This window comes from Elephas maximus, chromosome 7 (assembly GCF_024166365.1).
Source record: "Elephas maximus indicus isolate mEleMax1 chromosome 7, mEleMax1 primary haplotype, whole genome shotgun sequence".
In the NCBI taxonomy this organism is placed as follows: domain Eukaryota; kingdom Metazoa; phylum Chordata; class Mammalia; order Proboscidea; family Elephantidae; genus Elephas; species Elephas maximus.
Window position 1 is genome coordinate 11,296,233 of NC_064825.1, and position 21,131 is coordinate 11,317,363.

At 37.7% G+C, this 21,131-nt stretch overlaps 1 protein-coding gene across 1 annotated transcript in view; it reads right to left on the reverse strand.

The window, feature by feature from the left end:
- Positions 1-21,131, reverse strand: part of ATM (ATM serine/threonine kinase) — a 150,374-nt gene that overhangs the window by 17,653 nt on the left and 111,590 nt on the right. The window contains exons 46-56 of the mRNA XM_049889351.1: positions 19,225-19,459; positions 18,291-18,458; positions 17,110-17,223; positions 15,945-16,162; positions 7,190-7,397; positions 5,924-6,037; positions 5,388-5,546; positions 4,793-4,931; positions 4,003-4,085; positions 2,726-2,866; positions 1,858-1,974 (exon numbers count right to left, since the gene is read on the reverse strand). Coding sequence (XP_049745308.1) covers positions 1,858-1,974; positions 2,726-2,866; positions 4,003-4,085; positions 4,793-4,931; positions 5,388-5,546; positions 5,924-6,037; positions 7,190-7,397; positions 15,945-16,162; positions 17,110-17,223; positions 18,291-18,458; positions 19,225-19,459 — 1,696 coding nt within the window. The remainder of the gene's footprint in view (positions 1-1,857; positions 1,975-2,725; positions 2,867-4,002; positions 4,086-4,792; positions 4,932-5,387; positions 5,547-5,923; positions 6,038-7,189; positions 7,398-15,944; positions 16,163-17,109; positions 17,224-18,290; positions 18,459-19,224; positions 19,460-21,131) is intronic.

Here is a 21,131-nt window from a genome sequence, read left to right on the forward strand (position 1 = left end):
GCAAAAAATTTTGATTGGAAATCTTACTGGAATTTCATGAAGTCTATACATTAATTTAAAATGAACTGACATTTTTCAATGTCTTCCCATTTAAAACATGGTACTTCTCTCTTATCCTAGTTTTCCTTTACTCTTTCTTGTTGTATTTTTATAATTTTTTTTTCCATGCAGGCCTGCATGCTTCTTGTAAACATTACTCCTAGCAGTTTATCCATATTATATACTTTTTATTATTGTGAAAGGGGGTTGGCTTTTTTCCATTATATTTTTAAATGAGTCTTAGTTAATGGTTAGCATAAAAAAAAAAAAAAAGAGGTTAAGTGGGGTTAACTTGCTAGAACAAATAAACAATTGTTGGTATGTACCATTTTGTGGGCATAAGAAGCCGATGGAAACCCTGGTGGTGTAGTGGTTAAGTGGTACAGCTGCTACCCAAAGGGATGGCAGCTCGAATCCACCAGGCGCTCTTTGGAAACTCTATGGGGTAGTTCTACTCTGTCCTAGAGGTTGCTATGAGTTGGTTTGGTTTTTTTTTTTTGGTTTTAAGAAGCAGATATAAGACTTATGAGTCTTTGAAAGATTATTGCTTCTCTACTAGGCAGTGAATTAGCTATACGTTTTTCTTAATTTGTTTATATTCTACAGAAATAGGAAAAACAAATAAACAAACAAGTTTGAAAAAAATGAAATGAAGAAAAAACCAGAAAGGAGACAGTATAACAAACCTACGGAAAACAGGTTCTTCAAAATGAGGGTTTATTGTTATTTTTTTAAAATGAAGACATTCTATGTAAGAGCCAAAGATAATGAGCTAGTAGAATAATATGACTTGAGAATTGTCTTTTCAGGCAAACTGCTGGGGGAAATGCAAATTGGTATAGCTTCACTGAGGGTAATCTGGCAATCCAAAAAGTAGACATTGCCACGTATTAAATCTGGCAATATCTACCAAAATTATAGATCCACTGGCTCGTCAACGCAACTTTTGAAAATCTATTACACAGATTTACTTGCATATGTATGAAATAATATATGTTCAAGGTTATTTATTGTAGCATTGTTTGCAATACCATAAAAACTGGAAACAACCCAAACACCCATTGATAAGGGACTTGTTATAATGCAACTATTAAATGAGAAAGATCTCTAAAATATATTGTCAGGTAAAAAGAAAAATATACATTCTACCTCTTCTTTGATAAATAAGAAAATATATTCATATTTTCTATTTGTATAACCCTGGAAACAAATAAAAATGGCACCTTAGGGGTATGAGGAGAGGAAGCTGATGGTGGTAAGGGTGAGAAAAAACTTCTTTTCTAACACCTTTTTGTATTGCTTAGATTTCTGAACCACGCAAATTACCTAGTCAAAAAGAAACAAATTTAAATTTTATAAGGCCGGTTTTATTGTGCTACGTTATGCATTGAATCAGTTTCTCCCTAACACCACTTTTCTTCTTCTGAGCACTTCCATACCAGAAACAGGCCAAATGGCCAAAGATAGGGAAAAAATACTTCAGTTGATTATCAGAAACACTAACTGCAACTAACATTTTGGGTACTTTTTAAAAAGAAAAAATGATACTGTACAAATCAGAGGTTGGAACTATGGCCTTTGGACCAAGCCTGGCTCTAACCTGTTTCTGTACAGCTTGTGAGCTAAGAATGGTTTTTACAGGTTTCATGGGTTGTAAAGAAAAAACAAAGAAGAATATCCAACAGAGAACCTACGTGCCCCACAAAGCCTAAAATGTTTACTACCTGGTCCTTAACAGAAATGTCTGCTGACCCCTGGTCCAAATGATTGCAGCTCTTACATGTTCTTGGTGAAGCAGTGGCAGTCTTGGCTAGTTACCTTGTATGTGCAGATGGTCAGCTTCCTCTTTCTGGTTTCAGTGTTTCTCTGCAGTAATGTATTACACATCTGGAACACCTGCTGCATGACAGCATCTTGTCTCAGGTCATCGCGGCCCTTTAGAACAATCAAACGTGAATAACTAAGAGCACTTCAGTTTCTTTACCATTATAAAAGAGTTATTTCAGGATAAGAGAAAGGCACTCAAATACCAATTCGGAGCATCTGCACTCCTCTTAACACTCCCTTAAATAATTGAGATCTCTTGCCATTCTTTCATTAGAATAGGCTATGATTTTGGGTAGGTAGGCTGATTTAGAATAAGCAATTTTCCCCGAGCTGCTTTTGTAATTAGACAAACTGGAATTCCCCCACCCGAGGGCGCACTGAAGCAGCCTAGGTGGAGAGGCTCTGTCTCTGCTCCTCCCCAGCAGGCAGGGCTGGAACAGCGCCCGAGAAAAGGGTCAGTGAAGGAGGAATGCGCTCCCTTTCTGGTATATTACGGAGCACTTAGCACAGTGTTCGGTATAACGAGGGCCTTCACCTTGTACTATTCAAGGAAGTAAGCCACAACCACCAGAATACTTTTTTTTAAAACAAGCAAGCTGATTATTAATTTCACCATGTCTGCCCATGTTCAGAGTTTTCTTTTACTCTAATTATCACAATAATGGTCTTTTCAGAGGCACAAAAAGAAGGACACAAACATTCTGGTTCTACAAAATAATGTATTTCTATAAGCTCTCCTTACTGGTAATTACTCACAATAAAAGAGCCAAGTAAAGCAGGAAGAAAATGTCCACTAAAGTTGTCCTTTGATTCTAAAGTCATTAACTCTAAGAATCACACCAGAGAAGGGAAGGCGCACCTTGACAAGCTGTCTCCTTTCCTTGCCATCAGAGCCGATACAATCTATTATTTTTGGCAAATTTAAGCCTCCTGCTAAACGAAATTCTGCTTTAAACGACTGTATAGTCACCAGGTTTCCATATTCTCCTGTGGGGTCAACCTAATAAAAAGCATAAATATGACAATAGGTCAGATACATTATTTGCGTTTAAAGAAAAATGAATGACAATTTTGATTCCTGCTGTTGGTTAAGAACCAGAACTATAACTTTACTTTCTTGTTTAAATGGAAGATGTTAAGATTTGCCATCGGAAAGGTTTAAAAGTGACGTACAGCTAACACAATTAACCTAAAGTCTCTCACTAAAGTTAGAACAGTGTCACCAAAAAACTATTGAAAGGCCAGGATTCAGATCTTGCCGCTTACTGCCACTACATCATCTGAGAAATAACAAAACCTGCTGCCATCGAGTCGAGTCAATTCTGACTCACAGCGACCTTACAGGACAGAAGAGAACTGCCCCATAGGGTTTCCAAGGAGCCACTCGTGGATTCGAACAACCGGCTCTTAACCACTGTTCCACCTCCAAAAACATTAACCAGTTAAATTTTGGAAAAGGGTGAAGGAGAGTTTTCTATGTTATAACTGCTAAAATCTGGCATTTTCAGGAAATATTCAGCTAAATAACTTAGCTGATACAGCTGGAAAGATTAATGTATATAATGCAGCTATATTTCAAAGCAAATAATTACAGATACAAAACACTAAGCTGCAGACTCCAAGATGAGATTTACAATGTAGTTAAAAATGATCGCTTTCTCAACTATAACCTTTATTATTATATATATTCCCACTGACATGGTATTTCTACAGCAATAGCCAACCATGACATAGCCTAACAGATCATGTACATAGTCAACTTAATATTGTACACACTATGGTCAACTTAATGCATACAGAATTTTAAAAACCAGTATAAAACAATTAGGAACTTTATTGCCAAGTTAAAAATTGATCTTGGCATAAGTGCACGGTTCCTTCTTCTAGCCAAGACCTTCTTCATAAGAGACGTGGGAAGTGTAGGACTGAAGGTAAAGAAAAAGAAAGCAGAAGTCTTTTGAGTATTTTAAGGTTCAAAGGGAATCTAATAAAGAAAAATTATAGGTTGAACCATATGAAACTACCAATATTTAATCAATTTCGACCTAAGATAAAAAAGCTTTTTCAAATAGCTCAATCTGATAAAGAGGAATTTAGTTTAATAAAAAAAAATTAAAACAGTTAATGCTAAATTACCTTAATTTCCATAGTGGGGACAACAACATCTTCTAAATTCTTAAGTTTAGTAATTGGCTGGTCTGCTGGAATATTTATGCCTTCTGCATTTAAAATGAAGAGATTTTAGTGACATCTGCAAACTGAGGAGCAGCACTGAAGTTTACATAAAGCAGGAGTATTCAGCAGATGCTATAAGCCCCAACTTGGGTCTAATCTGTGGTTTAGGCCCCGATTTAGAAATAAAGACCCAGGGCTTGAGACATTATGTAGATTAGAGGCAAAGCAGAGCTATGGTGACTCATGGTGACTCAGTGTACAATGGGAATGAACTGCTGTTATTCACTGGCTGATTTTTTGGCAGTAGATTGCCAGGCCTTTCTTCTTAATTTGTCTTAGTCTGGAAGCTCCAGTGAAACCTGTTCAGCATCATAGCAACATACAGGCCTCCACTGGTAGACGGGTGGTGGCTGTGCTTGAGGTGCACTGGCTGGGAATTGAACCTGGGTATCTTCTACGGAGGGCGAGAACTCTACCGCTGAACCACCCAATGCTCGTTATTTAGTGTATTCACCAACTATCGGTTGTCTCAAAAGATATCACGCGAAAAAGCGACAAGGAGGTGTTGAAGCCATTCGATAAAAATTAAGTTTTTGGATCACATGTGGATTGTAATCATCAGGACCTTCATATTTGCAACCACAGCATTGTCTGTGATTTTAAACATATTTACACATTAGACTCTATAATGAATATATCCTTACAGAGAATAACATAGCAAGAAAGCAACACTCATCCTTCAAACACGTACTTCTCTGAGTCTTCCACTGAGTGGCATCTAAGTTTGCTAGTAGAATATAAGCATCACAAAGTGCCTCGACATTTCTGACCATCTGAGGTCTCCTACTTTTGATAGTATGTATTATTTTGTTTGCCGCTTCAGTTCGATCCTAGCAAAAAACAAATCGACAACCAAAAACCATTACATGAGGAAATACAAAATATGCAACACTTAAACTATTCAGTTAAAATAAATGAAAAAACAGGATTTATGCACAGAACTAAAGAATGCAAGAACCATAATTCCTTAGATACAAAGCAATCACCTTATGAATGAAATAGAATGTAAGTACAGTCACCTCAAGAGTCAATGACTTAGATGCCTTTTAAAATCTTTTTTTCCTTTCCCCACTGCTATAACGAAAGAAAGTAAAATACTATTGGTATTTCCAATGCTCTGAGAAATGCAGAAATCATGAACTAACTGTAATCGGTATCATGACAAAGAATTTTAAAACTGAATACTGTCAACAATACACATTCTTAGACTCCCTGAGACTTAAGAAAGGAACATTCTGGGAAAGAATGAATATCACAATTCAAAATGGTATGTTTAATCTGAATACCTCATCAAGCTGAGAGCTTTGTTTGGGTGCATTTTTTGTAATTCTACTCCTTCTTGCTGCCTCTGGTTTGGTCAGAAATTCATCTTTATTGGCATTTGCTAAGGCCAGTATAATAAACAAAGTATGATGGGGGTGATCCATTGAGATTCTAGAGATGAGCTGTCAGAAAATGAAGAACTATCAGTTTTATGCAAACAAACAAAAAATAGAAAATCCACACGAGTGGACACAATTTTTTTCATTTTGCGTTATTAACATTAAAATATATTACATATTGCAGTGGGTGAAGCATATTTACGTCTGTGTGTGAGAGAGACAGAAAGGCACATGAGGAATGAGGGAGAAATTGAGTAATTTATGTGGACTGAGAAAAGACAAAAGGAAATTTCATTCCTGCCCTTAATTAATACAGCATAGTAAATATGACAAAATTTTTTTTTATATTTCCAGTTCTTAGAGTGGAATGGTAGCATATATCATACATAGTAATATAAAAGAAAAACAATTACTGTATTTTGGTTTTCAGGTTTACTTACATTATTGAGGACTTCATGAAATCCTAGGCCCCCCATCATCTTGGTTCCCATTCTAGCAGCCAATTGGTACATAAGAGGCAAAAATTTATATGATGGAATCTTCATTCCAACTCTCTACCATTAAAAATAGTACAAAGTTAAGAAACAATGCATTTCGAATAGTCTCACATCCAAGTAAATAAATTATTCTAAGATAATCCTATTCTAGTAGCACCATTGTGTAGTGGTTTTTCACAAAATCTCACTAACTATATTTTTTAATTGTCATTTATCTAGTCCTAATGGATATTCTAGATTGATTTACTGGTATGTCAAAGTATTTGGTCCTAAATTAACCTGTATTCAGAACAGCTGTATACTGGGTACTGCTTATGTTCCAATGAATTCAAGGAGGACAAATGTTGACATGAGGATTATTGTGATCCTGACCCCTGAAAAGCCAGTGTACTGTAAAATGGAACCATTATTTTTTCCCTATATACCAAAAGTAACAGGATTTAGTATGTGCTATAGCAGAGATTGGTTATATCTATTTTGACTCTAATAATTCTTTTCATCCAGGAGAGCCATTTTACTTTTGAGCTTCAAACTGACTAATAATATATATTATATAAACATAATCTTAAAAGTACATATTGCCACTGGGTGTCCCTGGACTGGAGTCCCTTGGTGGTGCAAAGAATTAACACAGATCAATTATTTTAACTACTTGGCTGCTAACTGAAAGGTTAGAGATTCAAGTCCACCCAGAGGCGCCCTGGGAGAAAGGCCTGATGTCTAATTGCAAAAACCAGCCACTAAAAACAGTATAGAGCACAATTCTACTCTGACACACCTGGGGTTGCCATGAGTCGGAACTGACGGCAACTTGTCGCTGTGATAAAATTTAAAATAAATACTTATGAAATACTGCTATCAAGGTATCTTCCTTAAAAATATATATATATTCCATTTATAAAAGTAACTCACTGTACAAATCCCAGAAAAACATAAAGGGGGGAGGGTAGAAACACCTGTGACCACATCATCTTTAATTGCTTTCTAATTCCCTAATCTAGCATTCTGGGCACTCCTTACAAAGAAATAGGAAGAGAACGACCTAAATTTTCTGACCTCCATCATCAGATCTACATGCAGAGCAGTGAGCTAAGGGCTAGGATATAACCAGCTAACCATTTGCCATAGAGCTGATTCCTGACATCGAGAGGCTTATGTCCAATCTTTTAAAAAAAAGCTAGAATACTGCGTTGAAGAAAAAAGACTTGCCTTCATCATGCCATTAACTTCAGCAACTCCAGCATTTTCAAGCCAGAGGGAACAAAGTCGGAATACCCACATATCGTGCTCTTCTCCACTTAATAAGCAGTTGATGTAATTTTCAACTGCTTTACACAGGAAACGTTTACGGTCCTCTTTCAGTGCACGGAGTGCACATTCATCCAGCTCCAGCTCTCGCTGGACCTTGACTGTGTATCTTGCAATGGATAATTAAAGAAAGACACAAAAATATCAAATTTTATAGAACTACAAAATCATATAAGATATAAAACATAAATGACAATGCAGATATCCACCCCAGGAAGAAAAGCAAATTCTAAGGATTATAAAGGCAGCAAATTTACTTTTGCCTTATTTGCACAATTCACACGCCATCCGTACTCTACTCAATCTATTTAGTTAACATTATCTGTACTTACAGTATGAATACAGACAAAAGATGGGTTTGAATAAAGGGGTTTAATTACATAAAAATAGTTAATTTTTCTGTTTAATTTCAACATCTCTTTTGAACTCATATACCAACTAATAAATCAAAAACAAAAACACCCAAAAGCTAACATCCATGCACTCTACAATGAGCTTACAACCAGAGCATGAATTATTCACAAAAGAGCATATGTCAATGTCTAACTCACTTCTTTTTCTTATAATTTTTATTGTGCTTTAAGTGAAAGTTCACAAATCAAGTCAGTCTCTCACACAAAAACTTATGTACACCTTGCTACATACTCCCAATTACTCTCCCCCTAATGAGACAGCCCGCTTCCTCCCTCCACTCTCTCTTTTCCTGTCCATTTCACCAGCTTCTAACCCCCTCCACCCTCTCATCTCCCCTCCAGGCAGCAGATGCCAACAGTCTCAAGTGTCCACCTGATCCAAGAAGCTCACTCGTCACCAGCATCCCTCTCTAACCCATTGTCCAGTCCAATCCATGTCTGAAGAGTTGGCTTTGGGAATGGTTCCTGTCCTGGGGCAACAGAAAGTCTGGGGGCCATGACCACCGGGGTCCCTCTAGTCTCAGTCAGACCATTAAGTCTGGCCTTAGGAGAATTTGGGGTCTGCATCCCACTGCTCTCCTGCTTCCTCAGGGGTTCTCTGCTGTGTTCCTGTCAGGGCAGTTATCGGTTGTAACTGAGCACCATCTAGTTCTTCTAGACTCATGTTGATGTAGTCTCTGGTTCATGTGGCCTTTTCTGTCTCTTGGGGTTGTAGTTACCTTGTGTCCTTGGTGTTCTTCATTCTCCTTTGATCCAGGTGGGTTCAGACCAATTGATGGATCGTGGATGGCTGCTTGCTAGCGTTTAAGACCCTATGCGCCACTCTTCAAAGTGGGATGCAGAATGTTTTCTTAATAGATTTTATTATGCCAATTGACTTAGATGTCCCCTGAAACTATGGTCCCCAGACCCCTGCCCCTGCTACGCTGGCCTTCGAAGCATTCAATTTATTCAGGAAACTTCTTGGCTTTTTGTTTAGTCCAGTTGCGCTGACCTCCCCTGTATTGTGTGCTGTCTTTCCCTTAACCTAAAGAAGTTCCTATCTACAATCTTATTAGTGGATACCCCTCTCCCACCCCTCCTCCCTCCCCTCTCTCGTAACCACAAAAGAATGTCTTCTTCTGAGTTTAAACTATTTCTCAAGTTCTTATAATAGTGGTCTTATACAATATTTGTCCTTTTGCAACTGGCTAATTTCACTCAGCATAATGCCTTCCAGGTTCCTCCATGTTATGCAATGTTTCACAGATTTCTCACTGTTCTTTAACGATGCATAGTATTCCATTGTGTGAATATACCATAATTTATCCACTCATCTGTTGATGGACGCCTTGGTTGCTTCCATCTTTTTGCTATTGTAAACAGTGCTGCAGTGAACATGGGTGTGCATATATCTGTTCGTGTCAAGGCTCTTATTTCTCTAGGATATATTCCAAGGAGTGGGATTGCAGGATCGTATAGTAGTTCTATTTCTAGCTTTCTAAGGAAGCACCAAATCGATTTCCAAAATGGTTGTACCATTTTACATTCCCACCAGCAGTGTTTAAGTGTTCCGATCTCTCCACAACCTCTCCAGCATTTATTATTTTGAGATTATTGGATTAATGCCAGCTTTGTTGGAGAAGAAATCTCACTGTAGTTTTGACCTGCATTTCTCTAATGGCTAATGCTCGTGAACATTTCCTCATGTATCTGTTAGCTACCTGAATGTCTTGTTTAGTGAAGTGTCTATTCATATCTTTTGCCCATTTTTTAATTGGGTTGTTTTTTTGTAGCTGAGTTTTTGCAGTATCATGTAGATTTTAGAGATCAGGCTCTGATCAGAAATGTCATAGCTAAAAACTTTTCCCCAGTCTGTAGGTAGTCTTTTTACTCTTTTGGTGAAGTCTTCGGATGAGCCTAAGTGTTTGATTTTTAGGAGCTCCCAGTTATCTAGTTTTTCTACTATGTTATTTATAATGTTTTCTATACTGTTTATGCCATGTATCAGGGCTCCTAACGTTGTCCCTGGCTTTTCCTCCATGATCTTTATCGTTTTAGATTTTATATTTAGGTCTTTGATCCATTTTGAGTTAGTTTTTGTGTACAGAGTGAGGTATGGGTCTTGATTCATTTTTTTGCAGCTGGATATCCAGTTACGCCAACACCATTTGTTAAAAAGACTGTCTTTTCCCCATTTAACTCTTTTGGCGCCTTTGTGAAATATCAACTGCTCATATGTGGATGGATTTATATCTGGATTCTCAATTCTGTTCCACTGGTCCATGTATCTGTTGTTGTAACACTACCAGGCTGTTCTGACTACTGTGGCAGTATAATAGGTTCTAAAATCAGGTAAAGTAAGGCCTCCCACTTTGTTCTTCTTTTTCAGTAATGCCTTATTTATCCGGGGCCTCTTTCCCTTCCACATGAAGTTGGTGATTTGTTTCTCCATCTCATTAAAGAATGTCATTGAGATTTGGATTGGAATTGCATTAAATGTATAGATCGCTTTTGGTAGAATAGACATTTTTATAATGTTAAGTCTTCCTGTCCATGAGCAAGGTATGTTCTTCCACTTACGTAAGTCTCTTTTGGTTTCTTGCAGAAGTGTACTGTAGCTTTCTTTGTATAAGTCTTTTACATCTCTAGTAAGATATATTCCTAAGTATTTTATTTTCTTGGGGGCTACTGTAAATGGTATTGATTTGGTGATTTCCTCTTCGATGTTCTTTTTGTTGGTGTAGAGGAATCCAACTGATTTTTGTACGTTTCTAGTATCCCAATACTCTGCTAACTCTTCTATTAGTTTCAGTAGTTTTCTGGAGGATTCCTTAGGGTTTTCTGTGTATGACATCATGTCATCTGCAAATAGAGATACTTTGATGACTTCTTTGCAATCTGGACGCCCTTTATTGGTTTATCTAGCCTCATTGCTCTGGCTAGGACTTCCAACGCAATGTTGAATAAGAACGGTGATAAAGGGCATCCTTGTCTGGTTCCGGATCTCAATGGGAATGCTTTCAGGCTCTGTCCATTTAGGGTGATGTTGGCTGTTGGCTTTGTGTAAATGCCTTTTATTATGTTGAGGACTTTTCCTTCTATTCCTATTTTGCTGAGAGTTTTTTATCATGAATGGGTGTTGAACTTTGTCAAATGCCTTTTCTGCATCAATTGATAAAATCATGTGATTCCTGTCTTTTGTTTTATTTATGTGGTGGATTACATTGTTTTTCTAATGTTGAACCATCCCTGCATACCTGGTATATGAATCCTGCTTGGGCATGGTGGATTATTTTTTTGATATGTCATTGAAATCTACTGGCTAGAATTTTGCTGAGGATTTTTGCATCTATGTTCATGGGGGATATAGGTCTATAATTTTCTTTTCTTGTGGTGTCTTTACCTGGTTTTGGTATCAGGGATATGGTGGCTTTATAGAATGAGTTTTGGAGTATTCTGTCCTTTTCTGTGCTCTGAAATACATTTAGTAGTAGTGGTGTTAACTCTTCTTTGAAAGTTTGGTAGAACTCTGCAGTGAAGCCGTCCGGACCAGGGCTTTTTTTTTGTTGGGAGTTTTTTGATTACCTTTTCAATCCCTTCTTTTGTTATGGGTCTATTTAGTTGTTCTACCTCTGTTTGTGTCAGTTTAGGTAGGTAGTGTGTTTCTAGGAATTCAGCCATTTCCTCTAGGTTTTCAAATTTGTTTGAGTACAGTTTTTCATAGTAATCTATATGATTCTTTTAATTTCATTTGGGTCTGTTGTGATACCGCCCACCTCATTTCTTATTCAGGTTATTTGCTTCTTCTCCTTTTTTCCTTTTGTTGGCCAGTGGTTTATCAATTTTGTTGATTTTTTCAAAAAAACAGCTTTTGGTCTTGTTAATTCTTTCAATTATTTTTCTGTTTTCTATTTTATTTAGTTCAGCTCTAATTTTTACTATTTGTTTTCTTCTGGTGCCTGTGGGTTTCTTTTGTTGCTCTATTTGTTCAAGTTATAGGGATAATTCTTTGATTTTAGCCCTTTTTTCTTTTTGGATTGTGTATTTTTGATATAAATTGGCCTCTGAGCACTGCTTTTGCTGTGTCCCAAAGGTTCTGATAGGAAGTGTTTTCATTCTCACTGGATTCTCTGAATTTCTTTATGCCATCCTTAATGTCTTCAATAATCAAATCTTTTTTGAGCAGTTTTATTGTTCAGTTTCCAAGTGTTTGATTTCTTTTCCTGTTGTTCGTTTCCACTTTTATGGCCTTATGGTCAGAGAAGATGCTTTGTAATATTTCAATGTTTTGGATTCTGCTAAGGCTTGCTTTATGCCCTAATAAGTGGTCTATTCTAGAGAATGTTCCATGTGCACTAGAAAAGAAAGTACACTTGGTTGCTGTTGGGTGGAGTGTTCTGTATATGTCTACGAGGTCATGTTGGTTGATTGTGGCATTTGGAACTTCAATGTCTTTATTGAGCTTCTTGGTGGATGTCCTACCCTTCACCGAAAGTGGTGAGTTGAAGTCTCCTACTATTATTGTGGAGGTGTCTATATCACTTTTCAATGCTGACAGAGTTTGTTTCATGTATCTTGCAGCCCTGTTATTGGGTGCATAAATATTTAATATGGTTATATTTTCTTGGTGTATTGTCCCTTTAATCATTATATAGTGTCCTTCCTTACCCTTTCTGATGGATTTAACTTTAAAGTCTATTTTGTCAGAAATTAATATTGCCACTCCTGCTCTTTTTTGATCGCTGTTTACGTAATATATTTTTTTGCATTCTTTGAGTTTTAGTTTGTTTGTGTCCCTAAGCCTAAGGTGTGTGTCTTTTAGGCAGCATATAGACAGATCTTGTTTTTTAATCCATTCTGCCCCTCTCTGTCTCTTTATTGGTGCATTTAGTCCATTTACATTCAGGGTAATTATGGATAGGTACGAATTTAGTGCTATCATTTTGCTATCTTTTTTTGTGTGTTCCTGACAGTGTCTTTTTCCCCACTTCATTTTATGTGCTGAGTAGATTTTCTTTATATTTTGTCCTTTCCTTGTATTTGTTGCTGTTGATTTTGTTTCTGCTGAGTCTCTATTTTTCCCTTATATTTTATTTTGATGAGTAGGATAGTTTGTCTCCTTTGTGGGTACCTTATAATATACCCCATTTTTCTAGATTTAAAACTTTCATTTCTTTCTATTGCTGTATCTTCCTCTCCATATGGAAGGTGTACGATTACATTTCTTAGTTCCTCTTTATTATTTTAACGTTGTCTTCTTTTATATAATAACATCGCTGTTACCCTGTTTTAGGCTTTTTTTTTTTTTTTTTTAAAATCTTGCATTGTTTTTTTTGGATTTCCCTGTCTGGGTTGACTTCTGGTTGCTCGGCCCAGTGTATTAGTCTTGGGTCAATACCTGATATTATTGATTTTCTAACCAAAGAACTCTCTTTAGTATTTCTTGTAGTTTTGGTTTGGTTTTTACGAATTCCCTAAACTTGTGTTTATCTGGAAATGTCTTAATTTCACCTTCACCTTTAAGAGACACTTTTGCTGGATATATGATTCTTGGCAGGAAATTTTTTTCCTTCAATTTTTTAAATATGTCATCCCATTGCCTTCTTGCCTGCATGGTTTCTGCCAAGTAGTCTGAGCTTATCCTTATTGGCTCTCCTTTGTAGGTGACTTTTCGTTTATCCATTACTGCTCTTAAAATTGTCTCTTTATCTTTGGTTTTGGCAAGTTTAATTATAATACGTCTTGGTGACTTTCTTTTAACATCTACCTTATGTGCAGTTCGATGAACAACCTGGATAGGTACCTTCTCATTTTTCACGATATCAGGGAACTTTTCTGCCAACAAATCTTCAAAAATTTTCTCTGTATTTTCTGTTCTCCCTCCCTGTTCTGGTACTCCAATCACTTGTAGGTTAGTTTTCTTGATAGAATCCCACATGATTCTTAAAGTTTCATTTTTTTTAATTCTTTTATCTGATTTTTCTTCAAATATATTAGTGCCAAGTGATTTATCTTCGAGTTCAGAAATTCTAGCTTCTGCTTGCTCACTTCTGCTCCTTTGACTTTCTACTGAATTGTCTACTTCTGTAATTTTATTGTTAATCTTCTGAATTTCTGATTGGTGTCTGTCTATGGATTTTCCCAGCTTATTAAACTTTTCATTATGTTCCTGAATAATCTTTCTAATGTCTTCAATTGCTTTATCTGCGTCTTTCTTGGCTTGTTCTGCGTATTGTCTCATTTCCTTCCTGATGTCTTGAAGGGTTCTGTATATTAAACTTTTGTATTCTGCATCTGGCAATTCCGGGAATGCACTTTCATCTAGAAGACCCCTGGATTCTTTGTTTTGAGAGCCTGCTGAGGTGATCATGGCCTGTTTCTTTATGTGACTTGATATTGACTGTTGTCTCCAAGCCATCTCTAAGTTATTAGTTTATGCTTGTTTAATGTGTTGTAGCTTCTTGCATTGTTTTGTTTTGGTATACCTGTACGGGTTGCTTGGGTGAGGTAGCTTGATTAGTTTCCCCTTTGGAGCTCTGGTGTCCTGTCCCCAGCTGGCTACAGCTGCTATTAGGTATATCAGTCTAGGAGTCCATTCAGTTTCCTTGTATGAATTCAGCTCAGGTTTCCAAGTAGCTGATATCAGGTGTGTGGTACAGACTCTGTCCTATAGTCTTAGAGGGGCAGGTGTAATTGGCGTATATACTGGTATCTGATTGAAGCAGGGGGTCACACTCTGAACAAGGGAAGGGGCTGATATCTGACCCCTGAGCGTCTCTGAGGAAAACACGTCCCTGTTCCCTAGAGCGTGCAGGTGGGTGGGTTCTGCAGACAGATCATGGGCACCCAAAGTTTTTGGTTTTAAGGATTGGAAGGTACCAGTTATTTTTGGACCCATTGCGGGCGTCTGGGTGACCTGAGTGGATCTACCAGTCCTTAGGTCTCTGATGTGGGTAGGTGAAGACCTTGTTTAATAGGCAAAGCAATATCAAACATCAAACACCTACCTCTCCACCGCACAGCTGAAATGGTTGTAGTCTGCCAACAAGGGCCTATTCTCTCAGATGGACACAGGTCCATGTAGAAGGAAAAGGTGCTCAAAGTCCACAGATGGTTTATGCCTGGACAGAAGCCGCTTCTGTCCTGAGCTCCCCTGGTTATTGGAGCTAGCAACTTATCTTTTCCCCCCAGTTGCAAATTTTTTGCTTCCCCAAGGCCAGGAGGATGGCTCTACGTGCTCAGTAGGGCCTATCTTAGGCCTAGCGATTTCGCCGCTAAAGCCTGCTTGTGGGTGCGGGTCACGGTGAAATATATGCAAGTATTTAGCTTTTGCCGAGTGCGCCATTCTCAGGTTCCAGAGGTGTGAGCAGGCTGTGTAGCTGGCTGCTTCTCCCCGAGGAAACTGTGGCCGAACACTAGTACCAGCCCACCGCTACCGCTGCCGCCACTCCGCAAATGGTGCCTGAGGGCTCCCTGTGATTCAGGTCCAGTAACTCCTCTCCACTTCTGAACGGTCTCTTCTTCCCCCTGCCCCTCAGTTCCTTGTCTAAGCTTGCCTTTGATGCTCAGCGTTCCCAGCTTGTCACAAACACACTCATCTCACTTGTTTTTTCGGGTCTTTGTTGTAAAGAGGGCTCACCCGAAGCATCTGTCTATTCACCATCTTGGCTCCACCTCCACTAATTTAAGTTTTGATTAAGCACTGTACAGCCAAGGCAATATATGCACTTATGCCAAGCTTCAGTGCTCTAAATTGTAAGTCAGATAAAAAAGTCACCACTTCCACATACATTCACTCAGTTAACTGGTGAACACAAAAACCTGTCCCCTCTATGGTCTGACTGAGGCTGGAGGAACCCTCTGAAGCCATGGCCCCCGATGCTGTGTTAACTCACAACTGAAACCATTCTTGAAGCCAACTCTTCACACAAAGATTAGACTGAAGTATAAAACATAAAAGAATACTTGTGAAGAGTAAGCTTCTTAGTCCAATCATATACACGAGATCAAATGGGTGGCTCCTGTCCGCAGGCAGAATGAGAAGGCAGGGACAGGAGCTGGTTGAATGGACCCACGGAACCCAGGGTTGAAAGGGGAGTGTGCTGTCACATTATAGGGATTTTAACTAATGTCACATAAAAATATGTGTATACATTTTTGTATGAGAAATTAACTTGAGCTGTAAACTTTCACCGAAAGCACACACACACACACTCAAAAAGGTAACTAAAAAAAATTGTTCCTTCTAGACACCCAGTTACCTGTTGGTCTGAATTTTATGCTCCCTAAGGAGGCCCACTTCTTCTTTGGCCCTTTTCAGAAGAGCTTGCTTGTTTTCAAATTCTGATGATTTCATGTAGTTTTCAATTCTCTGGTACTGAGTATCTGAGAACCGTGCTAATGAGAGAAAAGCCTTCATTTTTCCATTTCTGAGCTCATCACTGCTTTCTCCATCATAATTTCCAACAACTTCCACTGCCTTCAAGAAAGCACAACCCATTTATATTTTATTTACAAATACTAAATAGATCTGACTCTAAAGAATCACTCATACCAAAGTTATACCCACAGTAAAGTTTTATGTATCTATGTGTGTGTGTGTGTGTACACGTATAAGCTGAATTATATGAAGTACAGAGCTTTCTCAACTTTTCAAAATAACTTTGACAGTGAAGAAATAACCACAACAGTTATGTGCAAACACAAAATTTAAAGACAATCCTATTATGCTTGTCTTGTTACACTATTTAGTGTAGTAGCTATTTCCAAAATTAGTTAAACTAAAGGAACACCCCCCAAAAACCAAATCCACTGCTCTCGAGTCAATTTCGATTCATGGTGACCCTGTACGACAGAGTAGGACTGCCCCATAGGGTTTCCTAGGCTGTAAATCTTTAAAGAAGTAGACTGCCACATTGTTCTCCTGTGAAGAAGGAGCTAGTGGGTTCAAACCGCCAACCTTTCTGTTAGCAGCCAAGCGTTTAACCACTGCGCCACCAGGCCTCCTTTAAACTAAACGCAAAAGGAGGAGAAAAAGAAAAGCAGAAGGGAGCTGATGTACTAAAGTCCTAGGCTTTGCTTGTCTATACGGTGGCTGAGGTACAAATGAACAGCTGATCATATTCCTTTATCAGCTATTTTTGAACATGAATTAATGGAGAAATTAGCAGGAACAACTTTTGAAAGCGTACCTAGTGTGGCGGACAGGGAGGAGAGAGGATACACACTCGAGCTTACTTTCAAAATATGCCCCTTCTTTTGTAGCATTGTTTCATTCTGCTCTAAAGATCATACTGAGCTACCACAGAATAGTATGTGGAAAATGAAATCATACTTTTATTTGCCTCTGAAATACATCCAGCTTTAGGTAAAGATCAAATGTATTCATGCTGAATAACTCTCTCCAGGGTTGCTCCGAAGTCTTACCTTTTCTAAGTAGGTCTGCATGATGACTGCAGGATTTTCTAAGCAAGTTTCCGCTAACCAGTTGCCACAAACCCTCAAACATTCTGTGTATAGCAGTTTTAGGGTAGGTTCATTCTATAATAGAGAAGCAAAATTTTAAAATATAAGTCATTACCATGACTACATAAAAATGCCCTCCAAGTAGGAAAAAAAGCAGGTTAAAAATGTTTTTTTCTCATCTCCTTCCACCATGCAACTATTTCAATTTTTCCAAGTGTGCAAATTTATGAAATAATCATCTTACACTATTGTTGTTATTATTGGAGCAGCTTACATATACTGAGAACTTGTATATATGACTTTATGTATATTAACTCATTTCATCCTAACAAGAACCCTATGAAATGAGTACTATTATTATCCCCATTTATGTGCAGATTAGAAAACTGAGGTGCAAAGAGGATAGGTAACACCAACCAGCTTGATTCCAGGATCCATACTGTTAAGCAATACTTAAACATCATATCATACTGGCTCCCAGTGCTCAGGTATAAAGAAGAATTCTTTAATAAAGAAGAATGGCATACAAGTGCCAACACCTGGAAGTGTATATAGTAAGTTGAGATTCACTAAGCAGGTGTAAGTCAAATGAACACCACTGTGGCCAAACCTCTGAACACACCATTATTCCCGAAAATGCCTCTACTTTGCCTATTGTATGCTTGTGATAGAACCAAAGTAGCTATACACGTTTGCAATAACAAATAGGTAAAGTTAGAGAAACTCCTGAATGAAGTACTTTCAAAGCATTTGGCTTGACAACCTAATTGTCCCATTTTCTATTTTGTTTTTTTACTTTTGTCCTCTCATGTACTTACACTTTCACTTTTTTCTTTGCTGTGCCAATTTTATAATAGCTGTTTCATATTTGTTTCCATATACCCTCTTTGAATTCTACAGAAAATTAAAAAATGCTCAACACTGAGGTAAATTAAACAAATCCACCACCAGACTGACTGACAGACTCATTGCGAGTAGGGAAAATGGACGCTTTCTAAACTTCTCTTACAAATATTAACTTTCAAGACTCTTTTTACAACTGTTTGTTCATAGATCAAGACTTCCAAGCCTTTAATATGCTAAAGCATAGAAGAATTTTTCTACAGCAGTGAAACACTAATTTAGTAAAATAAATAAATAACCTCTGTACAACTGGCATCCAACTTCTTGATCATTTGCTTAAGAATATTCAGAGCAAGACTCTGCTCCTTTTTTGCCCAGAACACTTGCGCTTCCTCCAGCTGCCACTCAGAGACTCCACAACTAGTTGAGTTATACTGTTTAATCTGAAATATGGCCCTTTCAGGGAGCTGAAATAAAAATGACATATGAGAGTAAATACTATTAATATTAATACCACTAATAATAATGAAAATTGCAACTATACCTACTCCTCACTTATTGACTATCTCATTACCTGTCATTTTGCATTTATGACAACGGTAAAAAATCTACTATCCAACTATTTTACTCATTAATGACATACATCTAGCAGTAACAAACACTGAGATGTGAGACGAGAGTAATACTGGCTGTGATGGTTAAGGTTGTGTGTCAACCTGGCTGAGCCATGATTCTCAGTGGTTTGGCAGTTACATAATGATGTAGTCATCTTCCATTTTTACACAACACTGATTTTTCCTTAACAACCTAGCCTTTCAAATCTAACCATTTCAATAAATAAGAAGTGGGTATACTACTCATTAAGCACTATTTTTCAGGAACTGTGCTAAGTACTTCTCTGTCTGCCTTCTACCCCCAACCCCGTATGTGTTTATTCATCTCTATTCACACACGCACAAACATACACGCACAGTATGTAAAATCACTGGATTTTTATCAACATAGTGAGTTACGTATCTTCTCATTTTATAATCATGAAACTGAGGTTTAGAGATTAATACCTTGCCCAAGGCTTAAACCCACGTCTGTCTAACTCTGAAACAGGAAATCTTAAGTATGTTATACAATATTTTAATAGCAATCTCAATGACATTTCTAACTCATACTTTCTGTTTTCTGAGTAAAAAATAGGAAAGTCAAGTGGTGAGATGACACAGTTTTAAATCCTATTACCTGAGTGTTCTTGAAAGTTCGGGCCAGTACAGAGAGTTCTACAAGGTGCTTGGTAAGAATGTCTTTAAAACATTCTCTTTGGGAGCTTTCCATTTCCTTTTCCATCAGGATCTCCAAAATGACTGTGCGCAGAGCCATGATAGGCTCCTGAAAACTAAAATCGCTGTCTTTGAGAAGCTGGGAGTGTTTCCGCCACTTCACATATACTTCAGAGAGTTGCCTATCTGTGACTGATCTGAAAACCAAATCACAAGTTTATGTAAGCAAGAAAAAAGAGTTATTATGTGGGCTCTGAAACTTAAGACATAATACAAAGGAGCTTTTAAAGTAGTAAGACTGGAACTTCTAAATAATCCTAAATATGGAGCAAATTTTAGAAAACTGCTATGTGGTCTGTGGTCAGACCTCTGAGGGTCAGTAGAAAGGCCGTGGATTGTGAACATTTTTAAAAACACTCTTTAACGTCATAAAAAGCAGCCCTTCTAAGCAAGTGTTCTTCTGAAGTGAGAATACGTTCATAATACAGGCCTATCATAAAGAATGGCTATACCTCTAGCCCTGCTTTAAAGATCCTTGTGGTAAAGAGGACGTGTCAGCAAGGAAATAAAGTAAACTCATTAACAACCTACCGTGCCTGAAGTTCCTTGTGGTAAAGAGGACGTGTCAGCAAGGAAATAAAGTAAACTCATTAACAACCTACCGTGTCTGTTATTTATTAAAGGAAGAGAAAATGCGTAGGGTACAAGTAGTTCATATGAATAGTGTGCCTCCTGGATGTTCAAACCAACCATTTACCACTGAATAACCCCCAACCTGCCAGGACTATTGTGTTGTGATAGGAAACCCTGGTGACGTAGTGGTTAAGAGTTCGGCTGCTAACCAAAAGATCAGCAGTTCAAATCCACCAGGCGCTCCTTGGAAACCCCATGGGGCAGTTCTACTCTGTCCTATAGGGTCGCTATGAGTGAGAATTGACTCGATGGCAACGCATTTTTTATGTGTGTGTGTGTGTGTTGCGATAAATCAAGAAGCAAAGAGACTAAGAAGATGAGGTGATGACTAGAAAAGGAAACCAAAGCACTTTTTATTTGCTTCACAGAGAAGGAAACAGTAACACAAATTCACAGGAAGCAAAATTTTAATTCCTCCCAAAATGATCCTAAAGCAGCAGTTCTCAAACTTTTTAGTTTCAGGAAACTTTTACACTCTTAAAAAGTATGGACGATCCTAAACAGCTGTGTTTTTTTTTTTTTTTTACCATATTAGAAATTAAAACTGAGAAAAATCTAAAATTTATTAGTTCATTAAAAAATAATAAACGTACAATATATAACACAAATAACATCATTCATGAAAAATAACTGTATTTCCCCAAACAAAACAAAATTTAGTGTGAAGACTGGCACTGTTTTACATATTCACATATCTCCTAAAGTCTAGCTTAATAGAAACTAGCTGGATTCTCATCTCTGCTTCTGTATTCAGTCTGCGGTGACATGATGTTTGGTTGAAATATATTAAAAAAGTCTAGCCTCACACAGATACCTAGTTGGAAAATGGAGGAATATGTTAACAGTCTTTCAGATAATTACGGATATCCTTCTCTGACACTTCACCGAAACTCCACTGTATCTGATGAGAATGGAAAAAAGGGTAAATAACATCTTAGTATAATTATACAGATAACTTCACAGACCCCCTGAATGGATCTTGGAAACCCCCAGAAACGCCCGAGAGAGAACTTTGAGAACTGCTGCCCTAGAACGTAAGTATTTGTCCATCAGTTCATTAAACTTTCTCTCTGCCTCTCTTCCTTATTCTTCCCAATCAGAGAAAGAGCTGGCATTCGTCTTTATGGATTTCTTGAAGAACAGCCTCTTTTTAGTACACAAAAAAAATATTTTCTC